General features: G+C 43.6%; 1 protein-coding gene across 1 annotated transcript in view; it reads left to right on the top strand.

The window, feature by feature from the left end:
- Positions 1-703: 703 nt before the first annotated feature.
- Positions 704-12393, top strand: part of BARD1 (BRCA1 associated RING domain 1) — a 78691-nt gene continuing 67001 nt past the window's right edge. The window contains exons 1-2 of the mRNA XM_038585905.1: positions 704-846; positions 11349-11405. Of these exons, the coding sequence (XP_038441833.1) occupies positions 704-846; positions 11349-11405 (200 nt within the window). The remainder of the gene's footprint in view (positions 847-11348; positions 11406-12393) is intronic.

The raw sequence follows: 12393 nt of genomic DNA, 5'->3' as shown, positions 1-12393 counted from the left end.
TGGGGGAGAAAGTTACTTTTTTAGGAGTAGAGAAGATGCATGTTCGGGGTCACGATCAAAGCTCTTCCAAACTTTACGGCACTCTAAACAGCGCTCCTTATGGATTACTCTCCGCGCAAAGTTCTTCGGTTTGTGACTTTCCGTCCGCGGAGTCCCACCCAGAACCCGCCGGGCCGCGCAGCCCAGGGCTGGGCTCGTCGTCCCCTCCGCGTCCCTCCGGGCGGCCCGGCCCCGCCCCTTCCCCGCCCACCGCAGGCCCCGCCCACCGCAGGCCCCGCCCCCGACTGGCGCCCCCGGGCTTTGGCGCGCTTCGGCGGCCCCGCCCCCTTCCGCCCCCCTCCCCCCCCCCCCGGCCTGTGCGCCCAGGCTTTGGCGCGCTCCGGCGGCCCCGCCCCCTTTCCCACCCCGCAGGCCCCGCCCCCCCGGCCCGCGAGCCTGGGCTTTGGCGCGCTCCGGCGGCCCCGCCCCCTTTCCCACCCCGCAGGCCCCGCCCCCCGGCCCGCGAGCCTGGGCTTTGGCGCGCTTCGGCGGCCCCGCCCCCCACAGGCCACGCCCCCAGCGTCCCGCCGGCCCCGACGCGGGACCACTCGGGCGGGGGTCGGGCGCCAGGCCTGCGGCGTCTCGGTCGTTGCCCGGGCCCGCCCGCCCGCCCGCCCGCCCGCCGCGGCTCCCGCTCGGGGAGGACCCCTGGCCAGGCGGGGCGATGCCGGGGGGCCGGCGGCCGAGGGTCCGCTCCGGGAACCAGCCTCGTCCCGCGCCCGCCATGGAGCCGTCCGGGCGCGGGGCCTGGGCCCACAGCCGCGCCGCGCTCGACCGGCTGGAGGAGCTGCTGCGCTGCTCGCGTTGGTAAAGACGGACCCGGGCGGGGGCGGGCGGGGGCGCGGGCATCACCTTGGCGGGCCCCCGCGCGTCTTCCCGGCCGGCTCGCAGCCCCTCCGCGCGCGCTCCCGCCGCCCCCGCCGCTCCTCCCTGCCCTAACCAGCCGCGACGGCAGTTCCGGAAGCTCCGCGGCGGCCCGGCGGGCGGGGGCGTGGCCTCGGCCTGGCCGAGGCTCCCAGGCCCCGCCCCCGCGGGAGGTGCGCGCTGAGGCGGCGGCGCGGGCGGGACCCCGGCGACCGGCCCCGGCCCCGACCCTCACCCTCACCCCCGCCCGCCCGGGGCTGCGCCCGCCCCTCGACCGCTTCCCTGCGGAAAGCGGGTTTGGGTTCCTCTGGCTGGAGGCGCGGCACGGACACCGCGGTGCGGCTTCAGGGGCTCGTCGCCTTGGTTCCGTCCGAAGGCGGTGCGGCCCCGGCCCCGGCCCCGGCCCCGGCCCCAGCTCTGACGGATGCTGTTTATCACTTTTTTTGCTTCCTGTTTTCCTTCACGCCGTGGCACCGCGGGAGTCTGCTCACTTCCAGGCTTTCGTTGTCCCTGAAGACCCCCCTGTCCTGGCCGGTGCCCCGTGCTGCTGTTCCCGGAGCTCTTCCCGGTCTGGGAGGCAGGCAGGTCTCTAACACGCAGGAAGGGCTTTGCCGCCCTTTTTCGTTTCGTCCAAAAGCAATGATTGAGCACCTGCTGTGTGCACAGCTCCGTATTTCTGCATCGGTGTCTCTCGGGCGGGTTTTCTCTCTGCTTGTAGCCCAGTATTTATCTTTCTTGGACTTTGTTTTGATTTGTCCCCCCACGCCCCCCCCCCCCCCCCCCCGATTTCCAACCTGCAGAACTTAGATGTACATAAAGTACAAGTAACACAGCAGCTTTTTCTTTAAAAATGAAATGGACTTCACTGTGGGGCGCCTGGGTGGGGTAAGTGTGGAACTCTCGGTTCTGGCCGGCATCCTGAGGGCCTGAGCTCCAGCCCTGGGTGGAGGGTCTGCTTCAGGTCCTCCCTCTTCCTCTGCACTTCTCCCTGCTTCCCACCCCGCCCCCCCCCCCATCTCTCTTCTCTCTCACTCTCAAATGAATCTTAAAAAAAAAAAAAAAAAAAAAAAAGAAATGGACTTAACTGTCAGAGACTTCTGCACTTTAGTTTTGTAAAACCTTTACAAAGTCATTGCACTCCTTAGAAAAGTGGCACTTTTGCTAGAATTCATGGAGACATTCTGAGTTGTGTGTGTTTTTCATAACACAGGGGCCATCCATCTGAGAACAAGAAATTTATTTTTATTTTATTTTAATTTTTTTGAGAATAGGAAATTTAAAACTGGCTCTGCTAGTTGCTATAATAGAAGCAATTATAATTACACCTTCCTAGTTCAACAAAAGTTAAGACATTCAGTTGGCACATTTCTGTATGGAAGGCACTAGGGCAGCAGCATAGTGCTTCACTTAGACTGTGGTGGAGTCAGGTTCCAGCTTTGACACTGTGGCCCAGGTCATTCAAATTCTCTGCCTCAGTTTCCCCGTCTGAGTGATAATATCACTCCGCTCATCCACCCTACGAGGATTCATTAGTAATAAAGATATTATTGAGCACCTGCAAAGTGCTATTTTGGCATTGGGGATTCATTTCGGTAGTGAACAAAGCAGACAAAACCATCAATCCTCATGAAACTAACATTCTGTAGGAAGAAACTAAATGAAATTGTACATGCAGAGTGTTGAGTATGGGTGGTTGTCATAGAATAAGTGATAAATAATAGCTGTCTTATAAAAATACAAAGAAGTATAGCCTGCTTGCTGAATGGTTTCGAGGAAGACAAAATAGGTGATTTGTAAGACTAATCTATAGGTTGTCCTGAAATCCATTGCAGCCAATTTCACTTTTTATCCTCTGCCAACGATTTTTCCAGTTTTTAACTGAAGTGAGCAGAAAATTAGAGCCAAAGGACTGAAAGTGGACATCAGTAGCTAGGTCCAGACTTCTAATACAAGTTGTTCTTTTGACTAGACAGTAATGGTGAGCTCCAGTGATTTTTCTTAAAAAGATAATATATGAACCACTGACAGAATAGCTAAATTTCACCTGTTTCTTTGCTTATTTTAATATAGGGGTCTGCAAACTTTCTATAAAAAGTCATATAGTAGGTACTGTAGACTTTGCTGGCCACAGTATCTGTTCTTTATTATTTATGTTTTTTACAATCCTTAAAAGCAAAAAGTGTTCATAGCTCAAGGCCGTACAAAGACAGTCTACTGACTTGATTTGGTGCACAGGCTGTAGTTTGCTAAACTGTTTTAACAGGTACAATCTTAAGTTTAAAAATACTTCTCTCTAAAATTTTATATCACAATATTTAGAAATGATTTTGTGTTCTTCTCGATGTCTCTGTGTTTTGGTACTGTCCGAGTGAATAGCGTGGCTAGTTGCTCCTTACCCATGGGGGACAAAAAAACATTCTTTCCACCTCTGCCTTTTCCTGCCTGACATCATTGCTTGAAAGGAGCAACTCCAATGGTTTGCTTCTTGCTTTTGCGACCCACCATTCAGAGCAGTGTCATATTATTTGAAATTGTGTCAGTATGCCCTTTTACAGAGTTTCAAAGTTCTACCCAGTGGGCTAGTGATTACCCCGATTACCCTCACATTCAGCTTGCAGCTGTCATCTATATTGTGTTCCCAGGTGTCACCTGTCTCGTGTAGCACATTGAATCTATTTTGCAGGAAGCATTACTTGCGCGTGCAGGTGGATTGGCTACATTACAGGGCATCCTTTCTTGACCTTTAACATAAGTGTGGCTCCAAGGTGAAGCTGATGAAATTTTTCAAGAGGCCAGATGTGACATTTGTGTTAGGTCCAAGCCTCACAACGAGATAGAAGCTATTTAAAGATTTGGACAAATGAGACAGGAAGACTGTATCGTTTGAGAGGCTGGCAGAAAGCATAGTAATAATGTGATCCTAAAGGAAGTAGGAAAAAATATTAGGAGCTGTAATGTAAAAACCCAAGTGTCATATGACACTGTTTTGTGAACTAAAATAATTAGGTACCTCTTGACGGTTAGAACAAGGGGCTTTGATCTCTACTTACAATGTAATTTGGAGTTGTAGCATGTTTTATTTTTTATTTTTTTTTTAATCTTTTTTTTTTTTTTTTTTTTTTAATTTATGATAGTCACAGAGAGAGAGAGAGAGAGAGGCAGAGACACAGGCAGAGGGAGAAGCAGGCTCCATGCACCGAGAGCCCAATGTGGGATTCGATCCCGGGTCTCCAGGATCGCGCCCTGGGCCAAAGGCAGGCGCTAAACCGCTGCGCCACCCAGGGATCCCTGTAGCATGTTTTAAATCAACTTTTAGTAAAAAGTAAAAAGGTAATCTTGTGATTTTTGGGGTAGGTGAATTTTTTCTAAATTGTCTTGTCATCGTAAAGGCGATCAAGATTTTTTTCTCTTAAGCACAGCTTAGCTGTTACGAGCATTGCTTTTGAACATTGGCTTCAAATCGTGGCTTAGTGGTTTTGGATAAATTATTTTATCTTTGTATGCTTTTCTCATTTGCAAAATGAGTTAGTAGTCGTTTCTATCTTATAAGTTGGCTATGGGAATTAAATGAGTTAATATTTATAAGATACTTACAGCAGTGCCCATTATGTTTTAAGTGCTATATGAATGTTTGTAAAATACAGGATGGATTTCCTGACCCCAGCATTAAGCTTTTGCCTTCATTAGTTTTGAATGTTCAGAAGCATTTTAATAGGCCAATGATCCTTAAATGGAATGATTACTCCTTTGGCTTGCTCTGGTGCTGATTAGGACCACAAGCCATCTCTGAGGCAGTACATTAGTGGTGCTATGTGGTGAGACATTTTCAACCTGTAAGGAGCATGCTTAACTATAAGGGATAAAATGTACACAGAGTTTGGGGTAAATTATGATGAAGGCCAAAGAGATGCAAAGGAGAATACTTTGGATGGTGCCAGTAGAGGAAAGTTTTATGGCTTTTGAATTGGGCTTTGGAAAGATTTTCACAGATGGAGACAGGTGGAATGTGCTAATTACAATATGTTAAAAGGTACAGTAGAATAAATAGGAAGTGTGAGTAGGTGGGTCAGATCAGAAAGCAATTAGTGGCCCAACAACAGACTATTCATTTGGTTCGCATAGTTCCTAAGGAGAAGCAATTTATGTACCTTTCCTGGGACTCTGGTGTCCCCATCTATAAAATGAGGAAGGTGGACCAAGTGCTTTTTAAGGCTCCTTCCAGTTTGTAGGTTCTATAATATTAGTTTCCATTGGATGCACATTGTTGTTTAAAACTTTTTTTTTTTAAAGATCTTACCCATTTATTTATTTGAGAGTGAGAGAGCACAAGCAGGGGGAGCTGTAGAGGGAGAGGGAGAAGCAGGCTCCCCGCTGCCCAGCAGGGAGTCTGACCCAGGGGCTCAATCCCAGGACTCTGGGATCACAACCTGAGCCAGAGGCAGAGGGGCTTAACCAACTGAGCCACCCAGGTGCCTCTGTTGTGTAAAACTTGCTATTGAAGTTTAACCTACATCTAGAAAAGGGCACAAACCATTGGTGTTCAGTATGTATCAGATATCCCTCCTAACTTTTGGTGTTTTGATTTTTTGGTACCTGTAGCCTTCAGTAATACTACACATTTCATAAAGACAGGTTCGCATTTGTAGCCACAGTGCTGGACACAACATTTCTTCGTGTTTGTTAAATTAATGGATAAAAGAATTTAGATTAGGTTAGGATCACATTTGAGAAGCTTTTGCAGGTGGAAATAACCAGAAGGACCTGGTAAACTTGCCTCACCAAGAATCCTTCATAGGTTCCTGGGGTTTATTACCAGTAGTAAGTAATGACTGTGGTCTTAGAGTAGATGTAGAAGGCAAAGGTCTTTACCTCTGGGGGTTAGAGCTAGAACTATAACTTGCACAGACCCACTACAGGCCTACACACACCTAGTGCTATACAGGCTTGGGACTGCCAGAGAAACTTAGACATTGAGCATCTGTTTCCTAGAGTATAGGGGAAGGTCTTACAAGTGGACTTATTATTAGTTGGGTCTGGGACTTACAGGAGAGGCTGGGAGTGCACTTTTGACAGTCATCTATCTGCATGTAGATCATAATTGAAGGCATACTTCTGGAAGTGAGCAGGGAAGGGAATACAAAGATGAATGAGCCTTGAAACTCAACATTTGAATATAAGGTGGAAGAGGTGGAGCTTTAAGAACAGTTACCTAGGTACTGTTTTGCTTTGGAAGAAAGAGAATACAGGACAGAGTAAACCAGTGCTATTTGAGTCAGATATACGTGATATTCTCTGTGACTTACCTGTCTCATAACAGCAGATCCTATTTTAATTAGTTGTTAATAGATAGGAGTCTATTGCCCATTTGGCTTTTAGTGTATTGGCTCATTGATTTTATTCAGTGTTTGTTAACACTAAACAATTAGACATGATTTTTAAAAAAATTTTACCATGTGACTTACTTGAATCTGGCATACAAAATACACAGAAAAAGATGCTTTTGTGTCATTATTCATGTCCCTTGTTAACAATTTTGTTTATTTTGAAGATAAATACAAGAAATTGATTGGCTTGGAGAGCCTGTTAACCAATTGTGTTGGTGCACACTTAAAATAACTGGGCAGTTTTCTAAAATGTAAGAGCACTGTGGTAGCTAGCTATGTTGCCTAATGTTAAATAACAGTTTATCTCATAGAAGCTTAGGGAGCCATTCTGTTAAGAAATGGGTCTGCCTCAGTATTATAATCTCAGCTGAATTTACTTTCCTTTTCTTCTTTGCAAAGACATTTTTATATCAATAGGACCTTTTTTTTTTTAAAAAAAAATTGTTTGTTCTCACTACTTAGTCCTTCCCTAAGTTATAATCCTCTGACTTTGCCAATCTTTCCAAATCAACTCCATGTAAAGTAACAGTAATATGACTGCAGATGGGAAAAAGTAGAGTAGCCGAATTTTCAAGGTACGGAAATCCTGTTACCATGCAAATGTCTTTTCTTATTCTTCTGGATTTTTTTTTCTTTCTAATATATATGTATATCAAACAAAGAATAGGGTAAGGATAAAATAGAATTGTTAATATAAATTCATTTTTGCATGTAGTTTTCCATTTGCTTCATTCACTAAGGATTTATCAGAGTCCTGCCGCTCACATAGCACCACGCTAGGGAGGAAATAGTGTGTTGGAGAGCTCAGAAAAAATAAAAGTCAAGACCTCTTGTTTGTAGGGCTACAGTCTATTTGGAGATGAGGGAATCAAGCGAATACAATACAAAATATTTTGCTTTCAGCATTGATTTCCAAAGCCCCAACTAGATGCCATCTCTCTGGGACTTTAGAGCATTTTGTACTTCTCTTAAGTCATATAGTAACTTTGCTTACGAAATTACCTATTTATATTATTTTATTTTATTTTATTTTTTTAAACGTAGGCACAAGCTTTTTTTTTTAAATTTTTATTTATTTATGATAGTCACACACACAGAGAGAGAGAGAGAGAGAGAGAGAGAGAGAGAGAGAGGCAGAGACACAGGCAGAGGGAGAAGCAGGCTCCATGCACCGGGAGGCTGACGTGGGATTCGATCCCGGGTCTCCAGGATCGCGCCCTGGGCCAAAGGCAGGCGCCAAACCGCTGCGCCACCCAGGGATCCCATGAGTTTTCTTATTATCTATTAACTTTCTAATATGGAAGAGGAAGTACAAAATAATTTTCAATCATTATTTTGAAGGCCAGGCATCCCTTGTTACCCTTGAGATGTCTTAGGCAATTTTGAATATATATATATGACGTTTTAGTTTTATTATTTCTTAATCTCTGGACTCTCTTGGTGAGATATCTCCTGTCTAGGTAGATATTTTTTGTGTTTTGAAGTTTCAGTTTTATAAGGACATATCTCTAAAAGATAAAATTCCTGGCAGGGGAATAGTTGAATTAAAAGTGGGTACATTTAAAATTTTGATACTGTCTGATTATAGTAGAAATTGTTTTATTCCTGAGTGTCTTCTCAGCTAAGCTCCTGGCATTGTCAGAAAGCCTGGCTTTGACTTGGATCTGTGCCATCTTCTGTCTGTATTTGCTCTTTGAACTCTTCATTAACCTTCTTTTGAACTTGACCTCATTCCCCCTAGCCTTGGTTGTAACATCCCTCTCCCTGCTCCTTCCCTTATGCACGCACACCCATACTTCTCAGTCATTCCTCCAATGTCTTTTTAAAATTTTAAAAGATATTTTATTTATTCATTAGAGACACACAGAGAGACAGAGACATAGGCAGAGAGGGAAGCAGGCTCCTCACGGGGAGTTGGGTGCAGGGCTCCATCCCTAGACCCGTCATCATGCCATGAGTGGAAGGCAGATGCTCAACCACTGAGCCACCCAGGCGTCCCCAGTGTCTTTCCTCATCTGTTAACAACAACAAAATATATTCTAGCTCAGTAATTAGAATAATTAGTACAATTGATCAATTGTTCATAGATCTTAGATTCATTGCTAATCACACTATAGCTTCTCATTACTGGGGTGAAGGGTCAGAACCATAGATAAAGTGTTCAGAGTCATCTTAGGACATTTAAGTTTAGAAACAGAATCAAGGCATTGAGTTGAATGCTGCCATAGAAAACCATTGAATGCTGTGGACTGCATCCTGGGTTGAGAGACAGGAAAGAGGCATTAACAAAATGCTGAAACAGGCAGGTAAATGTGCTCTAAGGAAATTCAAAACTCAACAGAAGGAAAACTTTCAAGAAAGAAGTTGAGGTCAGTGTTACTTCACAGAAATGTCAGGGGGAATGAGGCCTAAAAGTGTTTTTTGGGGGCAATTTCAACAGAGTGCTGGGAGTTAAAGCTAGGGAGATAAGGAGACAGTGACTGCTCTAGAGCTCTAAGTTAGGACCTTACATCTGTAGGGAAGAGCTGGGGTTGAAAGTAGAGTGAGAAGCAGGATCTAAAGAAAGTGCCCCCCCCCCCTTTTTTGAGTGGAGGAGAGAGTACCTACCTGTGCATTTTTAGGCAGAGAGAGGAAGAAAGGTGACTATAATGATGAGAATAGATTATATTAGGGGACAGAGAAGATAAGGGACATAGGGAGAGATAGAGCAGTGCGTTGTAAGAAAAAAAGAATGACTGCAGGAGATCTCCTCTGAGCCTGGAGGGAGGGATAGAATTACGGGTGAAAAGGTTAGGAAAGGGTCCAGGTGGTAAGAAGCTCACACAGTTCATCTTCAGTCAGGTTAATGGTATTTCAGAGCATAGAGATTGTTAGGAATAGCCACCTATTCATTTATTTACTCATTGAAAATATAATGTGCCACTTTGGTAGAGATACATAGGTGAAGAAACTATCAAGTAGATTTATAAAGACATATTTACGTATCTTCTTTTTTTTTTTTTTTTTTTTTCTGAGAGAGAGTGAGTGAGCCTGGGGAGGGGCGGACAGAGAAGGAGAATCTTAGGCAGACTCCACACTCTGCAGGGGGCCCTGACATGGGGCTTGCTCTCAGGACCCTGAGATCAAGAGTCCAGTGCTTAACTGACTGAGCCATCTAGACACTCCTATCTCTCTTTTTATGATAGTTAGTCATAGCCTGAGAGTAGGTGAGGAAGGAGTGGACTGTCAGGCCTGTCTGGCATTACAGATTGGCATCCGTGAGTGTCTAAGAGGTCAGTGGAAATAGGGTGATGGTGAAGGTGGCTGTGAAGTAGTTAACTGTGGCCTAGGGAATCCAAGGAGCTAATGAACTGAATGGTATTCTCTCAAGGTAGGGAGCAACCTGAAGGTGGAGGCTTGGTCAGTGATAGAATAAAAGAGACATAGGGAGTATATTGTGATAGAGGATGTGAACTACCACCACTTCAGAGATCTTAGAGCAGAGCTTGTAATGAAGTAGAATTTAATACATTGATTAGGAGATAAGAGATTAGGTTTGGTAGATGAAATCATAAACAAAAATTACAGGAGGAGCATGATTGTTGTAGCAGATATTATCTTAATTGCTAGAATCCCAAAAGTGGCTGGCATGTCACAAGTCATATATTTATCACTGTGATCTGTGTAGTGTGATAGAAAAATCAGATATTGTGAGTTTTTGAAAAGTAATGGGTTTTATAATGTCAATGAGCACCGTATGTGGTATTTTGAGGATAACATTGTAGGTGTGTACTCTGTTTTTAGCATTCTTTTTGAAAGCTCAATTTCACTTTAATGTTCATATCTATTAAAATGTGCAGTGTGATACTTTTGATCTTTTAAGAAATGTGGAAAACTGTTTTTATTGATATGTGGTATGTATACAGAGGTAATTGGATAATAATGGTGTAAATACCTAAAGGTCCTAAGGTTATTGTGATAAACCAAGCACAAAAAATGTTCATCCTTTGAAAGCTTTATTTCTCCTGTCTGCTCTCACTACATTACACCCTCTGAAAATAATGATTTGATGTGTTTATTAAGAAGTAAGTACTGTTATTTTCTGAGGATTATCAAATGTAGCAGGTATTTCCATGGACAATAATTGTGTTTCTGTCTTTCCTCTCCCAATGCCATGAATCTCATTCCGTCTGCAGAATGTCAACCTGATGATTCCTATTTGCAGTTGCTTAAAGTACAAAATAGTCAACTAATTGTTAACTGAAAGAATGGCTGGATTTTTGACAGGGCATTGATGAAATGTAAATAGCCACTTAACAATGGTCAGAAAACAGGGTATTTATTTCTATGGGAAACCATGAATTCTTAGGATCAAAGTGATTAGATATCCTGATTTTCCTAGGTCAGCCTTGGTTTACACCTGCTGTCCCAGTGTCCTATTCAGTTACCACGTCCCTTCATTCTCAGAAATGTTTTTTTTTTTTTTTTAAAGATTTTATTTATTTATTAATGAGAGACACAGGCAGAGGGAGAAGCAGGCTCCATGCAGGGAGCCCGATGTGGGACCCGTTCCCGGGACTCCAGGATCACACCATGAGCCAAAGGCAGATGTTTAACTGCTGAGCCACCCCGGCATCCCTCTCAGAAATGTTCTTATATGGAAAATATATGGTCATTTTATTTTTAAGTCTTATTTTGAAATTTATGGTCTATACTTTTGAGTCATTAGGTGACGATGTGTTTTAGTAGTTGAAAGAAGCAGCCAGTGGTTGGTTTTGCCTGTAAGGGATATAGAGATACCAGCACAGAGTTGCTTCTCTCTGTGATTTCCCAGTATGTGCATTATAAAAATTGTTACAGTTTGTACTGAGTTTGATAGTAGCTATTTGAATCCGGCAGATGTGTGATGATACAATATTTAAGGAGGTAGTAACAGCCTTTCAAATAAATACATCCTTAGTATCTTCTGCTTTAAGAAAGAGAAATATGGTAGTGTTAGGCCTTGGATTTATGAAATGTTGGGTGTAAAATATTGATCTAACAATGACCTAAGTCTTGATTGTTTTCCTTTTCTTCAAACAGCTCTAATATTCTGAGGGAGCCTGTGTGTTTAGGAGGGTGTGAGCACATCTTCTGTAGGTAAGTAATTACGGCTTGATACTTAGCGTAATGGTATTTTTTACTAGGTCATCATCATGTAATCAATGACATTACCTTATGTTTGTGTAGCTCTCATACACTGCAGGTAATTTACTGTATATTCTCTCATTTTGATTTTTAGAACTGTCTTAATTTACAAATAATAGCATCAAAGCTCAAAGGGGATGGCTTGTCCAAAGTTGCAAAGCTTTAGTAAGTAGTTTTGCTGCTAAGGTTGGGGAGAAAATCTCTTGTGTTGTTGAAGTATGTCTCTTTTTCCTTCCAGTTAGTTTTGAGTCTAGACTTTCCAAATTATAAAAAATCTAGTTCTTATAGTTGTTAGATTAGTTTTCTAGGGCTGCTGTGCGAAATTGCCCAAGACTGAGTCCTTTAGAATAACAGAAATTTTTTGTCCCACAGTTCTGGAAGCTAGAAGTCTGAGAGCAAGGTGTCAAGCAGGGCTGTGAGGAAGACTATTCCATGATTCTCTTCTGTCTTCTGGTGGAGCAGCTTTGTCTTCTGGCAGTTTTTGGCATTCCTTGGCTTGTAGATATATCACTCTGATTTTGACCTTTATGTTCACATGACATTCTCTCTTGTGTGCATATTTGTCTCTGTCCAAACTTCCCCTTTTTGTAAGGATACTAGTTATATTGGATTAAGCCTTACCTCGATGGTCTCATATTAATTTGATCATCTAGAAGTCCCTATTTCCAAGTAAGATCCCATTCTTAGGTACTGGGGTAAAGACTTCAACATTTTTTGGGGGGCACAATTCAAATAATAATAGTTATGTGAAATTATATCCATGTTATAGTATGAGAGCTCTGGCTTATAGATTAGAATACCAGATTTTCATGTCATTCTATTTCTTATTTTGGAGAAGTAAATTCAAGGACCGAATGTCTTAGTTTAATTGTCTGAGACAGGGTTAACGTAGCCTCCTTTGAGTAGTTTTTTAATGATTTCAGTTATGACTATGACTATC

This window comes from Canis lupus, chromosome 37 (genome assembly GCF_011100685.1).
Source record: "Canis lupus familiaris isolate Mischka breed German Shepherd chromosome 37, alternate assembly UU_Cfam_GSD_1.0, whole genome shotgun sequence".
Lineage (NCBI taxonomy): Eukaryota > Metazoa > Chordata > Mammalia > Carnivora > Canidae > Canis > Canis lupus.
Note: the sequence above shows the minus strand (reverse complement) of the source record. Positions and strands in the feature narration are given on the sequence as shown.